Genomic DNA, 18,971 nt, shown 5'->3' on the forward strand with positions numbered 1-18,971 from the left:
AAATGAAAATTTTCTGACTTCATCAATGGGTCACAAATACATTGTCACTACAAATTTCATCACACCCCTCTCTTGTACATGTGGTTAAATGGAATGGTTTGGCAAATGCATCTATTGATATTTTAAGATATGAAAAACATTACAGAATTTTGCTTCATAGAAGGGTTGCCCATTCCTAAGAAAAACTCTATCCTTGTTTTATTTCCTATCTTGTAAATTAAAAAAAGGTAAATCTCACACTTTAAAACCTCCAACTGCTATGAAACACTAGCTTTCAGTGAACTGCAATTAGAGAAATCATCCACTTAGAAATAGGTCTAATATTCAACAAGGCACAAGTTTAGTTGATTTTCAGAACAACTGATTTTTAAGAGTTTAAAAAAAGGCAAAGGTTATGAAAAGTCATCAAGTAGTAATGGACTACAGAATCAAGCAGTCTCTTCTGTCTCATCTCAAATTTTTTTTATTTGAGTGATCTGGGACTATCAAGTTTAGCACAAGTTTTAAGTTTTGGTTCGCATTGTTTGGTAGAACTTCAGTTTTATGACTGTATTACTTTAACAATAATTTTATGTGTGCTTCAGATTATAAAACTAATAAAGTTAACAGTTAGCTGTCTTTTTATGAAATTTCTGATGTAGTTGGAACAAAAACATTACATATCATTCTCTTAAATAAAAGAAGTTTGGAAAAAAAACATTAGGACAGTTTATGACAAAGACTTTCAAAAAGCTTCAAATTGCAAAAACACTTGTACAGCAAATTTTCTATTTAGATAGACAATATTCACCTAAGGGGAGAAAAAAATACAGTATTATTTGATTACCTGTCCTTGTCAACTAAAATTAAGTGAAAACCACAGTTCTTTTCTTAAATAAAAATTAAGACTCATCAAGGTATAAGAGATAATAGGGTCACTTAAAATGTAAACATTACTTACACCTGCCACAGGATAATGTGAGAGTAGATAGCTACTAAACCATCTTAAGTCTTGAAAGCTAGTGCTTGGATTTATGCCACAGAAAACTAGCCTACCAAGACACACATTTCTGACCTCAAGATTGTTTCTGGAACGAAACCTCTGCTATGCATCAACTCCTTATCTTTGCTATGCTTGCTACGAATAACAGAATGTATCCCTTGTCCCTTAAACTGTATCTAGTAAATGTATCCTCAAATCAAGGTTGAAAAGCAGCTACACATTTTAAAAGATACATCCTGGTAATATCAAGCCAGACATCTCAACCCAAGTTAAAGAAACTTTTCCTTAAATGTCGTTTAACAGAAAATACCTCTTAGAGGATCACATAAAGTACCTCTGCCATTAATATTCTGACCTTACTTCCAACTCCTGGCTTACTTTGTTATTACTTTCATTCACTGTAACTCAAAGAGCCTGGCATCAAGTTAAGAACATTAGGTGCTCTTAAAAAGGTTATTTTAAGATGTTATTCCCCTTTCTAGCTCTTCTGTAAACTGACATTTGTTAATTCAAAATAAGGCCTTACAGCTTCAGTAAATTGCAGTACCTTTATTTAGTACACACACAGTCTGCCCACAATTGCAGTTTACCATCTCTAACCATTCCTCTTTTATGGGAAGAGTGTTACGAAACAAGCAGCCTGTGCCTAACCTTTCTAACCTAAACACTGTCAGTCCAGACAGGTACCACACTCCGACAGCCACCATAAATAGAATGCAGAGCTTGAGAAGCTCCAAGTCCATGATCTATTTTCCCCTTTAGCATTTGTTTCTCTTTCCATTAATACTTCATCACAAAACTTCCAGAAAATACAAGTATCCAATACTGACAACATCAAGACACTTTCCCTTTAGTATTAATAGCAAAATTATACTATTATTCTACTGTATCAAACCTATCAACATTAGTTTGCACGTGCTTTAAAGAGGTTAAGTATCACCTCTCCATGTGGGCTTTAAAAGGTGTGATGCTTCATACCAGAGCTGAACTCAACCCACTGCTTGCTGGCTTTCCTTGAAAATACATCAATGCACACTTCTGTAAAGATTCAAAATTGCTAGAACGCCTTTCCAAGTCACCAGAAACACATATTGAAAGACTAGACTGAAATAGTTTAAAGTCTTAAAACACTTCCAATGCCCAATGCTTTGGGTACAGGGTTTCGAATCTACAAGAAAAAATTCATGTCAGAAATTAAAAATAATACTAACTGGAATTATTTTACAGCTTGCAGCCAACAATTCCATTTCTCCCCTTGTAGGATGTTAATATCACAACGGAAAACAAAACCTATAAGCTCCACATACCTACTTTCATCATAATAAGTTATAAGTAATGAACTCTTAATCAGAGCTGTAAGTTCACATAAATTTATCCTCTAAAACACCCTGAATTTGAAGAATCTCTGAGAAGGTAACTATATGAGTTGAACAATCAAACTTACATATCTTTTCTCCTCCATAAAGGAAAGAAAAAACATTCTGTTCTTACTTTGTAACAGTTTTCACTTTGATAAAAGTCAAACGATATCCTGTCCTTCCCTTGCCCCATTCTACCAATAGAAAATATAATTCTTACAAATATACAAAAGAAATATGTGAACACGAAGAATAATTCCTACTTATGTGAGAAAATGTGCGCCTATATACAGCTTCATATATGTGATAATCCTACTGGAAACATTTTTCTTGTCAGATACTTCTTTTTAGTTGTTAAACCTCTCTATAGCTAGCCCCCTCTTGCACTGAGACACAAACACTGGGTCACTCCAAAATGCGTGAGTGAAAGAAAAGATAAGGTTGCATGGCTAAGAGCAAGTTGAGGACTGCGAGGTCTCAACTCCTCCATTCAAAAGCGATCATGTTGCCCAAATTGTTCATTGGACAGCAGTCTACATTTCACCTTAATTTACTCTTTGGCTATGGTTAAGACAGGGATATTTTCCATAGTAGTCATCCAAGTGCTTAAATTGCCTCAAGCGGCCTGAGCCCCCTGCCTTCCCACCCAGTATCTTGATTAACTGCACTGGTGTACGAGCTGAAGTACTCCTACAAGAATGTGCTCTGAAAGAGACTGGAGAAGTGATCTGGCTGCACATTCCCATGTCATTCTTTGTGGCAGAGGTATTACAGCTGCTGAGGCTGCTGCCTCAAATACTACTCCAGCTGGATGCCTGTTTCCCCTTAACCCCTGCCTCCCTGTAAAAAATACACACACTTTTTCTGGGGCATCTCTCGAGAAAAGCAAGAGAAAGAAATTAAGGAGGAAATAGCTTAAATCTACACTGAAGATTCAACTGCAGCAAAAGCCAAGTCAGAGGTCTCCCTACAGCAGAACCCATCTAAATCAGCATTGTCAGCCACCACTGCTGCATCTCTCAGCATCACATCTACACTTCTTTCCTCTGCTCAGCCCTGGCACATATACATCTGTGTGGCATTTTGGGTGCTCAAGAGCTGAGATCTTTACCATCTTCCTTTGTAAGACTTCAAATTTTCCAATAGCTTAACACACTTAGCTGGGCTTCTGTTTTGGTCAGGCCAGCAAAAGTGTTAGCACAAGACAAAAGAGCAACAGAATGAAGGGAACAGTGTAAGAGTATGACTGCAATAGCAGCAAACAACTTCAATCACTTTAAACTGTGACTCTCCTGTTATACCACAGCATGAGAAAAACGTGGCAGCAACCTAAATCAACTCTTCTTAGCCAGAAACTGCTGTCATTATGGTTTTCCAGGGTGCTGAAGCAGTAAGTCAGTACAACTCAGTGAATCTACTGCCTTCTAGCATTCTGCAAATGTTAATTAAGCTTCAGAGCATTCCATGTCAAAGGCAAATAATGAAGACTTTAACATTGTATCTCCCTAGTCTTTTCCATGTTCATTAATAGCATCCATGAATCCTCATCCCAAACCAATGTTTTCAAGTAAGAAAAAAATGTTGTCTTAGATGAAATACCTGATTTTACATTCTGCTATATGAAACTAAATAATTGCTATTTTTAGTGCTAAATGTGGAATCCCAAGTCAAATAATGAAGACTACCATAATGCTTTACTGATAGCAGATTGTGGAACATACAGTTGACTATGGAAGCAGAAGGACAGTTACATGTCTGTTCAGACTCAGTATTTGAAGTGCATGACCACAATCACAAGGACACTTAACTTTCAGAAAAGAAAACAAACATCTCCCTCATGACCCCTGTTTCCTGACTTTCAATTCTGTAGAACGTGACATCATTCATGCTGGAAAATTACTTAACAACAGGAATAATTTTTTTTTCAAATTATTCCTTAAGTCTAAGAAGCAAGTTTTCCTTGAAAAGATTCAATTTTTTTTTTTTTTGTGACAGATTAGAACAGTGGATATTTATTATCATACATAGAGACAAAAAACATGGCAGGTCACCTCTGCCTTTCACCAGTTTTACTCCCAGAATTTCACAACAGCCATAAAATTTTGATTCCTTTTAGCAAGGAAAAGTAATCTTTTATCCCTAAGCAAAAAATGCATGTTAAGCAAACAGAAAACCACCACAAACTTACTTTCTAGTTCTTCTTTCTCAAAATTTGTATTGATAGTAGAGCTGATTTTGCCCATATCCACAACAGCTTCTTCATCATGACCCTGAAGAAACAAGACACAAGTTTAAGTTAAAACTAAATAGAACTATTTTTTCCCTAATTTCCTAAATATGTTCTGAAATAATATGCCATCACTGAAAACCTACCCATCCAATTTTTCAAGAAAGCATTACACTGTATTGAAGGGAAAGACAGTAAATCAAAAGATAGGCTAAATACCATAAAATTTCCTCCTGTAATGCTCTTGATTTCATCTTAACAAAAAGGACACACATTTCAAAACTGTAGTATTCTTTTAGTTTTTTATTCAACAGCCATCAATCTACTTCAATAAAACAACTCAAAACTTTATAAAAAGATACCGAAGTTAGTACTGAGAGATCTCAAGCTCTTCTCTGTAGGGAGCAATTCCTGTGTGAGGTTTTCCAGCATAAATTAGAAGTTTTTTTGAACAAAGGGATAGCAAGAAGGTTAGGTTAATCCAACCTAATGTCTTTCCTAGACCAACAGCTCTGAAAATATCAAAATAACTGCTTCATTCAGGTTTCAACAGCCAGCATGTTAACCTAATTAACTTTTTTTTTTACCCAGAAAGTTAAGAAGCAGCAGTTTCCATCAGACCACTTCAGCTTCTATTCCTACTAAAAACACACTACTCATAGAATAATATTTGAAATAAATATACGTTTATCTCTGAACATGTCCTCTAATCATAGTTAGCACTTCACTAAAACAGACCTTAAAACTGCCTTTTGCTCAGACTTGACAAAAATGAAGCAACGAAGTAGTAGAAACCTCAAGCCCATCTCAGACTTGACATCAAAACAAAATTAAAGTTGCTTTTCTCCACGTGTTTGCACTTCTTAGAATAAAGTCCACTTTTCACAGCTCACAAATTACAGCTGCCTGACAGAGCTGATTCTCCAAAAGAACAACTGCCTAAGGTTAACATTTTACATCCAATTATAAGGGCAAGGCTAACTACTAAAGATTACTGTCCCTGATCTTTCTGGTCCCTTGGGCACACATTTCCTTTAGGCCAACCTAAAGGAAATTAGGTAAATTAGGTAAAAAGTGCTTAGGTAAATTAGGTAAAAAGTGCTTAAGGTGTGGTTTCTTTGCTATTTGGGAAGGGGCGTGGGGGTGGGGGGCGGGGGGCACGTTGATTAGTTTTCCATTAGATCAGCTTACCAAAGTGGCTTCTCTTGTGGCTGTATGACAGCCAGATCCACCACAAGTTTTATCTGTTTGATCACTGCTTCTAGCAGCATTTACATTGATCTGATGCATTTAGACCAATCCATGGAGGATCTGTGATAATGGTTTCATAAGGGAAAAACAGAAGCCTAATTCAGGAGTGTTACAGGAACCGGGAACCCTAACAGTGTTCACATTCAACTGAACTTTGGTCTTTGAATTATGCAATTACTTTATATATAGAACAAGTTTGTCACCTCACAGGAAAAGTGGCAAGGATGAAAAACAACAAATCTGTGTGTAACAGGGACAAGCTAAAACACACTGTATCAACTTCCACTTAAAAAAAAAAAAAAATTAAACACAGAACTCCTTGATCTTAACAAAAAATATCTTTATTACAGTATATTGTGTGCATATACACAAAAAAATTCCAAATATTTAATTACTGAGGAAAGAAGATTAAAAAATATGAAAATTATGAGCACCACATGCTGGGAAAAAAAATCTGGTGAGGTTTAACAAAAGGATAGATGCAAATGCAGCTACACCACAAAAAAAAAGGATAGATGCAGCTACACCACAAAAAAAAACAAAAGCAGCTGGCACTATGCAAATAAGTAAAAGCACAAGAGAAAAGAGTAGCACATGGCAGAATAAACCTCTGAAAACTAAATACAAGTAAATTCTGAGCTGTGTCTCTGAAAATAGGGTTTTCAAGAAAGGCATTGCACAGCAATCTTTGTCACTACTGCTGCATTGTAGTGACAGTAGAGTTTTGCATGTGGGTTAGAAAAATCAAAACCTTGTACACTCCACAGAGCTACAGTTTAAAAAATTGAGGCACTGTCTGTTGGGCAAGACTGTGAAAATGTTCCAAGAACCTGTTAATAAAGAAGTGGTAGAAATTTTTCGAGTGTCATGGTAATAAGACTGGGGAGGAGTATGGCGGGGGGGAAAGAATATTCCTGTCTCCTACACACCAAAATCAAGCATACTGCAGTACACTCCTGTTCACAGAAACAGATACACACAGTATGCACGTTACCATAAGACTCCAAGTAGAGATGGGAGCAGATGGAAGAATTACAAATCCTCTAAACTACCTGAAGTGGTTTTTTTTATGTGAGTAGAAGAGGAGGGAAAAAAAAAAAAAACAACAAAAAAAAACTAGTAATAGGAAAACTGCTATCAAAACCTGTTCCACAATTAGCTTCATGGTTACAGCCAGACTGCTGAAAAATCCTGTACCTAAACACACCCATCCCCTAAAAACAGTCCTTTTAGGACACTTGGAATCTTGCCAAACACAGTTTTTGAGCAACAAAGGAATAAAGGTTTTCACCAGATGATACAAATAACATACCAGTAGAAAACTACATACACGCTGTGAAAAATATACACATAAGGAAATATTTTTATCTCCCAACAACATTTTGAAACTGGATTTGCTGTGTGCCCTATATCACATTATTAATCTTTATCACCCTTTGCTTAGTAAAAGAGATTCTCAGCCAAACTCATACATATAGAAGCAGCCTTCAAAAACCACATCATGTGAAAGTAACATGTCTTTTAAGATTAGATTACAGGAAGGCATGCATGCCCTTGCAAACCGTTCTATCACTATCTCAAAGCACTCAACATATGCAAAGACTCTTCCAAGAATAAACCATTAACAACCACAAATATCATATATGAAGGAATTTACATTTACAGCCTTTGTTCAGAAAAACACAAAGCGTCATTTCAACCTATCTGTTCTGTGATGCCAAGAGCAAATCCCAGTATGAAAAACTTTTGCCTTAGGTCAGGTAAAAAAATCAAAAACATTCAAATACATTATAAAGTAATTCCAAACTACAACCTTTTCCTGGTTAAAAATAAAGTCTGCAGGCATAGATTTCCAGTAATTATAAATGATCTATCATGTCAGTTGAAGGCACTGAAGGGAGGGAAAATTCTACAGTTGCTGTTTTAGTTCTCTCATCTACTTTCTGAACTTTTTATGTAAACAAAGAACAGCAGGATTGTGGAAAACTTGTCAACTTCCCTTTTTTAAGCAGAGAATGACTGGAGCTTAAAGCAAGTATTCCTGGACAGTTTACCATTCACTGCATGTGAAACTTTATGCATGACAATCCCACAAATGCCCAAACACAGCTGATGTATACAAGCCAAAGCAAAATTCTAAACTAATTTAGAATGTATGTAGCTTTCATTTTCAGCCAAAAGACAGAACAATTGAGAAGGGGAATAAACCAATATAAGCAGCAATCAAGGTGCCCTAAGGAGAGATTAAGCTTTCACCTCTGGTTTGCACTTTTTTTTAACAAGGTGAAGGTAATTTATTTAAAAAAAAAAATCCTAGCACACTGTATCTTAATACATTGCATTATGATAAACTAACACCAGATTTCTGGATATTCAAACTGCAAAAACAATCTCCAGTAAAACCTTCATGTTCAGCTAGAGGTGCCTGTCTTCTCACCCTTCTATCGCTCCTCAGCATGAAAATGAAATCCCTTTTCAACTGCCATAGATCAGACAAGACTTTCAAATAGCCAGTGCTCCAGTAGACGACCAGTAGAATTACTCTTGCCACCTGTGGTTTTCAAATGTCTTTTCTCAGTCCATGAAAAAAGAGTAATTCCCCCTTGCAGAAAAACAAGCAACAGAAATTGTTAATGCTACTTATTTACCTTCTCAAACATCTCTCCTCATTTAGCAGAGTACACTTTTGGTATCTACCATATTAATGCTACATGTTTTTTAAACTAGTATTGAAAAAAAGAGTCAATGCTAAGCTGCCTGAACTTTTATAGAAAGCACTGAGCTTGGAAGAACCGACAACCTCCAGCAGTATGTGGTGGCTGCAGTCTCAAGGACTAGCACGAATATGACGCGTGGAGTATTAAATCCAAAGACAAGTTTCCACTGTCATCTCTGCAAGCACTTCTCACCATGCAACTCACTTAACCTTGTGCAGTCACACACACGACAGATTTCAGACAGGCATGCTGCCAAAGTGCATTACTGAATAACCACTTCCAAGACAGACAACTTGCTAGAAGCACATTTTTAAGGTACTTGAAATACAATTCAATCAAATCATTCTGGTGATAGACAGTGATCATAAATGGCTGATACAGCTAACTGTAAACCTTTGAAATCTATGAGCAATACAGTAACTGTGTTAAGAATAACTGGAGCTCAACATTTAAGACCATTACTTAGCTAGGTCAATGTTTATGTGCTCCATCAGGACGGAGAGGGAGGAGTGTACTCACACCAACTTTTTTCCTTTATACATCTGTCCCTGGCCAACAGTTTAACACTTCTCATTTTAATAACATTCTAATGCAACTGCTTACAACATCCCAGTGGTACTACATACTGCTTTGTGACTGTAACTGTATCCCAAATCTCTCTGGTTTGAAGCAAACCATTTCTCCCCTCCTTCCCACAAGAACCCACGGATACAACTCTACTTTTGTAAGGCACAAAAGATCTGGCAGACAGAATTTAGCTCGTAGGCTGGAATGTGGCACCAACAAATCATTCCTCTCAATACAGAACCACACCCTGCTTCCAGAACCAACAGGTAAACCTTTGTAGCACACTATTCTAGATTTAACAAGCTCGACAGCATTGAGAATTTGTGTACAGTGCATTTTGCCCTTCACACTTTTTTATTCCTTCTTTCACCACCAGTAAGTACATAGGAGCAGTTCAGTTGGATCAAACCATCCATCAACGTGCTGTCCACAAGAGGACACAACAATAGTGCAAACTGAATCAGTGTCAACAGTGGCTTGACCTTAGGAAGCATAGCCAAAGCAGGACTCTTGTTTTATTATCAGCCCTCCTTTGTAGGATCTGCATTCAGGAGACAGCTATGACAGTCATCAAAAAAAGCTCCAGTAACAAAAACAAACCAAAAAATAAATTAACATAAGATTGTTGATATTGCTCTGGTTCAAAAATTAAGGTTTGGCTATATAAATAACTAAAAACCTTCATTTTGACCATGTATCTCAAAGATAACCAAAGAAGAACTATAAAACCTCACTTTGCACACGTATCCAAGCACGTGTGTGTACGTCTATATAATATTTTAAAACCTTTTTCGAAAATAGATAAACCAATATACAGACAAAGATAATAGCAATCGGGACAGCAACCATGAAAGGGAAAAGAAAAGAAACCAGAAAAACAGTGTATTTGTTAAAGCCATCTCTGTACAATGTATGCAGAATTGAATGACAATCACTCTACTTCAGCCATAGATGTCCCACTGCCACCTATACACAGCACCAAGGTACCTTAGCTAAAAGTGAGCAAATAGGAAACGGTTGTTGATATGGTTTACCTGCAGGAACAACTAACAGCAGCACTTGGTAAGTTCTAAATATATTGTTTTGCTTCTCTTTCAGACTGATTCTGCTTTTAAACCAGAAGGAAGATGAGCCCACAGTGCTCAGAAGGGCAGGCATCTCTAGTTGCTACCTCCTTGAAGGACAACCAGAATACAAAAATAAATAAATAAATAAAAAATTCAAAGTTCTTTCTAAATAACAGTAAGTGAAGATATTAGGCAGTCTATCAAACTGTTCAACTTTAGTTGAACTGCACAAGTCACCCTTTTAGATGCATTTGAAGTAAGTTATTTGGGCACAGTCTCTACGCAGCAATACTGAATCGTCAGAAGCTGCCAGAGTGATGAAACACTACCAGCTCTAAATCAAGCACATCAACCTAACAGCCAAATATAAATGAGCCCTGTCTCATTTTGTCATCGTACAATTTTTAGCTGGCCTTCCCCTCTAAATACATACAGATGAGAGCACAATTAATAATAACTCACAAACAGAACACTTGCCAGGTTTAAAATAGGAAGCATACTATTGATGGGTTCCCCCTTAGTTGTATTTTCTATGGTCTCCTTTGCACAGGAACAGCTGCTTTCCAGGGTTTTTTCCCTCTACTATCTTAGCAGAGGGTATTGCTCAAGCACTACAGGAATGACTCTAGTTCAGCTCAATGGCTTTACTGTCACCACACACACAGCCTTTTCCTGTGAATTTTACCTGTGCTGATACGATTCCTATTTTACACAACAATCCTCACATGTAAGTAACAGCCCCTCCTAACCAAAGCTACACTCAGAGCCTCACAGGAAGGTGTGACACTTAGATTTATTTCAGTAAGACCATAACTATAACAAAAGAGGTTAGGGATACTTAGATGTTTTTTTAGCCTAATAATCCTCTAATTAACTGCTCAGCTTGCCTTACTAAATACATCTGACCAATCTGCTTCTAGAGGACTTACAATAAACACAGCAGCTCTACAAACCTTGTTTGGACAAGTATGTCCAAAAGATATCAACAGGCTTCGGACAGACCCTGTGGAAGTTTCATTGTACTTTTAATTTTCCAAAACTGTAAGTGGAGGGCACTAAAGATATGTATGTGTTACTTAAGCACCAGAAAACCCAAGCCTTTTCAGGAAAAAAGCAGTTCTAAACACGCTAATGTTTTGCTTCTTGCACCATTGAAATCTAATGTTTATAAGTACTTTTATCTCAGTTCTAGCAGGCCGTATTCCAGCCAGGGTCACATTGAACACCACAACATACAAGAGAAGGCATGTTCCATCCCAGAAAAACTAAACATGTCTTTGGACAGTAAACAAAGTGTTTGTGTTAATCACAAGAGGAAACTAAATTGTGAGAAAAAGAAAGAAAAGGAAACATCATAGCAACAAAAGACTGGTCACGATTGTGAATGGCTATCAACCACGGCACACTACAGCAATTCATCCAAAAAACCAGATTAGAACAAGTACGAGAAAAAGTAATGGTTTGATTCCTATGACTAAGGTGCAGGTGAGTATTTGATAAAAATTGGAAGCCCATTTGAATTCATCCTGAGTATTCTGCAAGCCAGAAAATTCATCACCATGCATAAACTTAGCAAATACTGTCACCAATCCAACACAAGATATCAAATTGCGTTACTAATATTATAGTAGCTATTTTACAAAGTTGCATTTTATCACTGCCTCACAGTACTAAATTTCATTCAAAAAAAAAATCCCTATCTCCATTCACTGAAATGCAATTAAGTGAAATCCTGAAAGTACAGGTAAAAAAAGCAGAAGTACTATAGTGTTTACAACTAGTCACCTCATATCTTTGCCTAGTCTCCTGGGCATATGCATGTTTGATAAGAGTTCTGTGCCCAGAGCTCAGAAAGTAGCACCACAATGAAAATCAAAAATCAAGCACTGTACCACAGAGACCTTAACAAACAAAAGGCCACTGCAATCTGATGCACTCTAACATATCTAAATCAAACTCTTTCTTATGGTCACACAAGGGGACAGAACATTTAGTTGTCATATATAAAATCATTCTGGGATCTTTAGAGTTTTACACCTTAGGAAAATTCCATCCCATAGATTTCAGTTTCCAGGAAACTTTTAAAGTAGTAATCCCTGTTACAAGCTGCATTGCAGTTACATGGTAATGAGAACCCATACAACAGCTAAGCAATAGCTTGTAACACTAATACTAGAATTCATTGCACAAATCCCCATAAATGAAGTTTTCTATCTGTGCCACTGAGGTCTGAAGAAAATATCTCCAAGAACACTTTACCTCAGTAACACAGCTCATTATGTTCACTTTCCTTTTTTTTTTTTTCAAAAAGGCACAATTAACCAGCTATTTCAAGATTCTCTACCAGAAACATCCCTGCCATACTTGCACAGAATCAAGCAAAGCCACAGTTAATAACCTTCAAACTAAGAAAGGCTGACTCAAAATAATGCAAAAGAAAAAATAACCAAATCCAAAACACTCAATCACTCTCTAAATCTGATAGTATACTGTCACAACTGTAAGAGCACATTTTCTTTCTGAATTAAGCTGGTTACTATGATTAAACAATTCTAACAACACAGCAAATATTTTCACTAATAGAGAAATCTCTACTCAAACTACTACTTCTATCACCAGATCTTTCAAAAATTTATTCCACAACTAGTGAGTCTAAGGTAGCACACAATTCTGAGCCACAGCTGCTAAATGTCACTTGCAACAAATCACATTCGAGCCATTATTACGTTACACAGCTGCTATTTACATACAGGTTGCATTTTCTTCCCTTGACGAGCTTCTTCCATGCTGATGTGCAGAAGCAGAGAATGCCCTTGTACGAGACCCTGTAATGAACCTCCCCAGAGATCAGAGCCTGCGCATACATGACTGCTTTAGCTCGCTGTGCCTGACACAGATGTACTCCGGGAAATTGCTCCCCAGCCAATCACTCCTGCTCCAGTCGCTCGTCTCCCAGGCCACTGATTACGGCTACTGCAGGGTCGCACAGAATGGGCAAGACAGCATGCCTTCAATTCCAGCTCAGGGAATACCAAAAAAGGAGCTGGAGCTGAGTTCCACACTTCAAATTTTCGGCATCAACAGCTGCAAAGAACAGCTCCAAGGTAATATTTTTGCTCTGATCCAAGACTTCCTTAGCACTACAAAACGCATCTGCACCTTGGGTGCCAGAACAGAACAACCCAGAAGTCAAGCATCTGCTAAGTGTGTTTACAGATGTATTATCAAATTTCACCAAACACTCATTTCAATACAGGTGCTTGTTCTGGGTTTTTTTTTTTTTTTTTTTACGCAAGCTATATATTCTTATATTCTTGTTCGACAAAATAAACCAAGCCTTCCTAAAAGAAAAATCTTTTTTTTGTCCCCTCCTGTTGAAAAGGTAAAAAAGTATTGCTGTTAGCTCCAATTAATCTGATGTGTCCTCCCAGAGTAAGATGTCTCTGTTTCAGGTATTAAGTGAGTAGCCACATTTTTCCCTTCCTTAAGCCAATCTTTGAAAAATGCAACCTCTACTCCAGCAGATTAAATTCAGAGCAACATTTCATTCTTTCCGTCTTCATCACTGACATAACCTAATCTCCTTGTCCCATCATAAAATGCACGGGAAAACTGGCTCTTTAAGGAGTTATAGATAACTTAACCTTTAAGACATGCCACTGCCTCCCTTGTTTCTTTTCCTTCTTTTATTCCTATGTCTCGTTTGATGAGAACTCTAGCAATGAAGTTGGAGTAGTGCCACCCCAACCAGCAAACAACTTGGACAAAACAGAACAAGTAACATACTGTCCATGAACTTGGTGCAAATACATTGTGCAACTATGAAGATGGTATTTATCACCTAACTGTAGAGAAATCAGAAGGCCACATTCAGTTCCTCTCACTGCCTCAGTCCAGAAAATTCTCTGACCATAGGCTAATAAAAGTATTCTCGGATAGTGCTGACAAGAGAGTTCAAAAGTAGTTTGTTTCCACTCTGTAAATAGAAGCTCACTCTAACACACGTATACATCTTTTAACTTCCAAGCTATTGAGGGCCTCTCTGCTGCTATATGTAAATGGCTATAAACTAAATTATTCATACAGGAAGCACAAAGTAAAGCATATATATCAGATATCCTAACTCTTTGTGACCTCTTTTCAACTGGTCATCCTAAATCTATTATTTCCCGAACACTGAGCACAGATTCATGCAGCTCTTCAGCTGCTCAGATGAATACTGAAACAGCTATGCTGGATTGTGTCCTGGTGGCTCTCCCATACTTCAATGAACTGTTCCTTAGCATAAAGTCATACTAGAAGTAACTCAATTGCTACAAGTAAAAAATATGTTTGTTTAGGTTGGGAGTGGGTATGTGAAAGGAAAAGAGGTTGTCTATTCCTTAGGGATAGAATATGAGGGGTGGGAATCACACATTTGATTTTTTTTAAACTTTTATAGGTTTGGGAAAAACTACTTGCTTAGTTTGAATACTTAAAGGAAAAAAAACTCTCTGCAGCAGCTTATTGAAATCTCTTTATGGTCTGTAGTCAACCAATTCCTTGTTAACAGTCACTCAGTCTTGAAACAAAACAACCAAAAAAACCCACTCAGAAGCAATACAAACACATTTTTTTCAAACAGATTGAAGTTTTTGTCTTTTAAGTCCCATAGCAAAACACTTTGTGGATAAACGTCTGCTCTTCTCTTAGAGTAAATACCAGGAAAAAGCTTCCCATCAAATGGAGAACAGCAGAGCAACTTCAAACTGCAATTGTCTCAACATGCTTGACTACAGAAGTATTCTAAAACAAACTGTAGGCAAATATATTCAAAACTATCACATCCTTGAACATGTTCAGTGACAACAATGTGAGAACTCAGAGTAGAACTATTTCTGCTGGAGCAAAATTTTAACCATATGTTTGATGTTGCAAAAAAATCCCTAAGAACAGTATGAGGGCTTTTTTTTTAAATAAAAGAAACATAAGTATCTCCCATAAAACATAACTTTTTCCTTCAATCTTTCCTTCTTAATTTTCACTTTCATGCTCCCTCAAGTTCCACTTTTTGACCTTCTCAGTCTATAAAAGCGTACTTTTGAAAAATGGATCCAAAAGAGTATGTACCACTTATCTAGACCAAAAAAAAATTTTCATCTGAGGTCTTACGTCTTTGAAAAAATTTTCATCTTTTCCCAAGTGATACACAATTCTGATCCCAGTCCATTATGGAGTGGCAGTGAACTGCCTTACTGCAGGGTCTGCAGAGTGTCTAGCAGGGAGAGTTGTGCTTAATCTGCCATTCCGAAATGGCAGGACATTTAAAGTCGCTGCAGTAAGCAGGACTGAGCTCTCAGCAGGATTTACCACATGAGCTCCAGCCCAGCTGCTATCCAACACAGTCAGATATGAGCACAAGGAAACTGAGTGCTTGTTTGCTTGCAGAGAGACCATACTGACACGTAGAATTTACAGAGTTGCAGGTGTGGGTATCTATTGATACTTTAAAATCCTGATTTGGCAGGTAAGGAGGTGGGGTGCTAAGAGTTGCATCCATAGTCCAAAATCAACCCTTCCTCATATGAGTAAATTAGATCAGGGAGTTTGGGTTGATGATCCCTATGTTTCCCTTCCAATTCAAATTAGTCTGTGACACTATAACTACCTTTTCTAACATTGCAGCCCCAAAAAACCAACCCAGTCCATTGCCACCCTTCTTCATGCAGCTGAAAGGACAGCATCTAACAAGTTCTGAGCATCTCTTTTTAGGAACGAATTTTAAAAAAATGCAAGACATACAGTAATTTCACGACCATAAGGTGCACTGGACTATAAGGCGCACCCCCGGGGAGTCAGCAAAATTCGCAACTTTGTAGATCATATAAGGTGCACCGGACTATAGGGCGCACTTTTTTTTTTTTGCAGAGAGGCTCCGCCCCCAGCTCCCCCCATGCGGTTGCTGGACGAGGCCCCGCCTCAACCCGGTAGCCATTGGCCCCCGGGCCCGCCTGTACCCGGCAGGAGGGGGGCCTCGGGCCCCTAGGCCCGCCTGTATCCGGCGGGGCAGGGGCATGCCCGCCGCTGCTCCGTGTCACCTCCCCAGGGCCGTGCTATGGCCGCCACCCCTCCGTGCTGCCTCTCCGGGGCCAGGCTATGGCCGCCGCTCCTCCGTGCCCCCTCCACGGGGCCGGGGGGTGCCTCTGGAGGGGCCATCCCGCCTGCACGGGGCCGAGCTATGCCTGTGGGGGGGCCGTCCCACCTCCACAGGACCGGGGTGTGCCCGCCGCCACTCCACCCCGCCTCCACCTGGCAGCCATGGCCCTGCCGGCTCCCTCCCTGGCTCGCAGCTCTCATTTCCGGGTAGGCAAATTTCTGAACTTTGTCCATCAGATAAGGCGCACCAGACTATGAGGTGCACTTCCAGGTTCCGGGGAAAATTTTAGTCAAAAGGGTGCGCCTTACAGTCATGAAATTACTGTAATTATGAGCCAGCATGACAATACTTCTAAATGAGGCTTTATTTTGGAGGGGGTGAGGGTAGCCCAGGCCATGGGGGCAGTCAGGAGGGAGGCTAGAGGTGCTAAGGAATTAAGATGATAAAGGGGCCAAGTCACATTCTGAAGTTCATATGCCAAACACCTCTTCAGATGGTTTTGTTCAGCTTCTTATCAAAGGGGAACCTACTAGCTCATACTAAGATAACTTCCTAGGAGTTTCTTATTACAAAGAAATTAAATACAGGGTATTCCTCTAAAGAATCATTACCGCCTTAGCAAGGGAACACAGAAACCTTTGCCGGCAGTGGCTCATCATTTAATGAGTTAAAACTAACCATAAAATCCAAGTCTTACTGCCTACAAATATTTTCCAGAACACAATTTCTACATAACACCTAATTCCCAAGACATACATCTGCACAGCATGCTTCAGCTTGCCTCAGTTTCCATCGGCACGTACACATGGAACTGGGTTATTCCAAAAAAAGAAAGTAATAAAAAAGATAGATGTATTCTGTACAGATATTCTCTGGTGCACTGCCCCAGTAATAGTCTTGGGTTTCTCAGCACATTGCAGGACAGCTTTTAGAAGCTGCTAGGATGCCAAGAGCAAACACGAGGCAGATCACTAGTTTAAGCCCTCCTGACATTACACAATTGCCTGTCCTTTGGACAGCTGAATACTTATTCTCTAGAGATCCCACTGAAATTTATAACCCGAACCCTTATTAACAGCAAGAGTACTATGTTCTCTAGTGTACTACTTGATTAATCACACCACATTCTGATCTGAATACAGTGATGATGCAGAAAAACAAAACATGTGTGTAAAGTTTTCCAGGACATGCTCCAGGACTCAAAACTGTCCCTCAGTACAGATGGATGAAATTCACCATGATCTTACAGCAGTGCGTACGAGCATGTGGTCAGCTCATGCCTGTTACCATGTCACCGAGCTAGGGAAGGGTGGGTGATTTGATTATTTGATTTCTTTGGGTTTTCAGGAGGTTGAGTTTTTAAACTTCAGGGAGTTTTCTGGGGTTTTTTTTCAGGGGGGAGTAGGAGGAAGGGATGGTAGGGAGACACAGCAGAATTCAAAGCTGCTCACTTTACAACTGTAACATATTGCCTTTACCTAAATTCATCTCCAGACATTTTGGCAGTATTTTTGAGAGATATTCTAGTTTTTCTTCACTATACAACCACTTGTACAAATATTCTAAATTATGGAGTGGTTTGGGCTGAAAGGGGACCTTGAAGATCATCAAGTTCCAATCTCCCTGCTGTGGGCAGGAAGACCTTTCTCAGAGTTGCTCAGAGCTCCAACCTGACCTTGAACACTTCCAGGAATGGGGCATCCACAACTTCTCTGGGAACCCTGCTTCAGTGCCTCACCACTCCCATAGTAAAGAGTTTTCCCTCACATCTAATTCAAACCTACTCTCTTTCCACTTGATCCTATTCCCCTTTGCCCTGTCACTACATACTCTCATAAATAATCTTGCCCCATCTTAACTGTAGGCTCCTTTCAGGTACTGGAAGGCCACAGTTAGATCACTCCAAAGCCTTCCTTTTTCCAGGCTGAGCAATCCAAAGTCTCTCAGTCCTTCCTCATAGATGTGCTCCATCTCTCTGATCAACTTGGTGGCCCCTCCTCTGGAATCACTCCAACAGTTGAATGTCGAAATATTAAACACTCATCCTCTAGATTAATTCCCCAGAATAGATGGCATCATTGTGAACAGCTGATGAGCCCAGATATGAAGCAGCATAATAAGAGACAGATAATTTTAACTTGTTTTTATTGATATTATTTAAAGTGCTTGCATAAGAAGGCCTTTCCCTGACAGCAGATCCTCAGGAAGTAAACAGTAAAAAAAACCCAAAAAAATAAATTAAAAAAAGTCAAACGATCCAATTACTGAGTTAGGACAAATTGATCAAATACAACCAAACCAAACTACACCCAAATAGAACAGCTCCTTGACAAGACCATCAACCATCAGGTGCTAATAAATAAAAGAATTCTTTCCATGAATGTTGCACTTTTTGAATGATTATTCACCTATATGTCGTTTCAGAGAAAAGCAAAAAAATGAATCTCACCAATTCACAGGAATTCAAGGCTTAATTCTTCACCTTCAGCTCTCCCTGTGTCTCAAATTCTCTATTCATATAAGTTATGCTGAGGAACTTCAAGGTATTTGACATCCTTGAATCCTTGGAATGCCAGTCAGATTATTACCACTGTTATACACACTGAATATCAGCCAGCCACCAGTGTACTAGCAAGCCTCTACCACAACAAATACACAGCTACCTA

The 18,971-nt window shown here is 38.7% G+C and overlaps 1 protein-coding gene across 9 annotated transcripts in view; it reads right to left on the minus strand.

The window, feature by feature from the left end:
• SLC4A7 (solute carrier family 4 member 7) overlaps nt 1–18,971 on the minus strand; it is a 93,112-nt gene that overhangs the window by 53,863 nt on the left and 20,278 nt on the right. For 7 of the 9 annotated variants that reach the window (XM_033063979.1, XM_033063949.1, XM_033063971.1 and 4 more), the window contains exon 2: nt 4,529–4,610. In XM_033063979.1, the coding sequence (XP_032919870.1) occupies nt 4,529–4,610 (82 nt within the window). Of the gene's footprint in view, nt 1–4,528; nt 4,611–12,919; nt 13,035–18,971 lie in introns of those variants that run through there. The other 2 variants (XM_033063924.1, XM_033063988.1) reach the window with 1 other exon arrangement.

The sequence above is a fragment of the Catharus ustulatus genome, chromosome 1, assembly GCF_009819885.2.
Source record: "Catharus ustulatus isolate bCatUst1 chromosome 1, bCatUst1.pri.v2, whole genome shotgun sequence".
In the NCBI taxonomy this organism is placed as follows: Eukaryota; Metazoa; Chordata; class Aves; order Passeriformes; family Turdidae; genus Catharus; species Catharus ustulatus.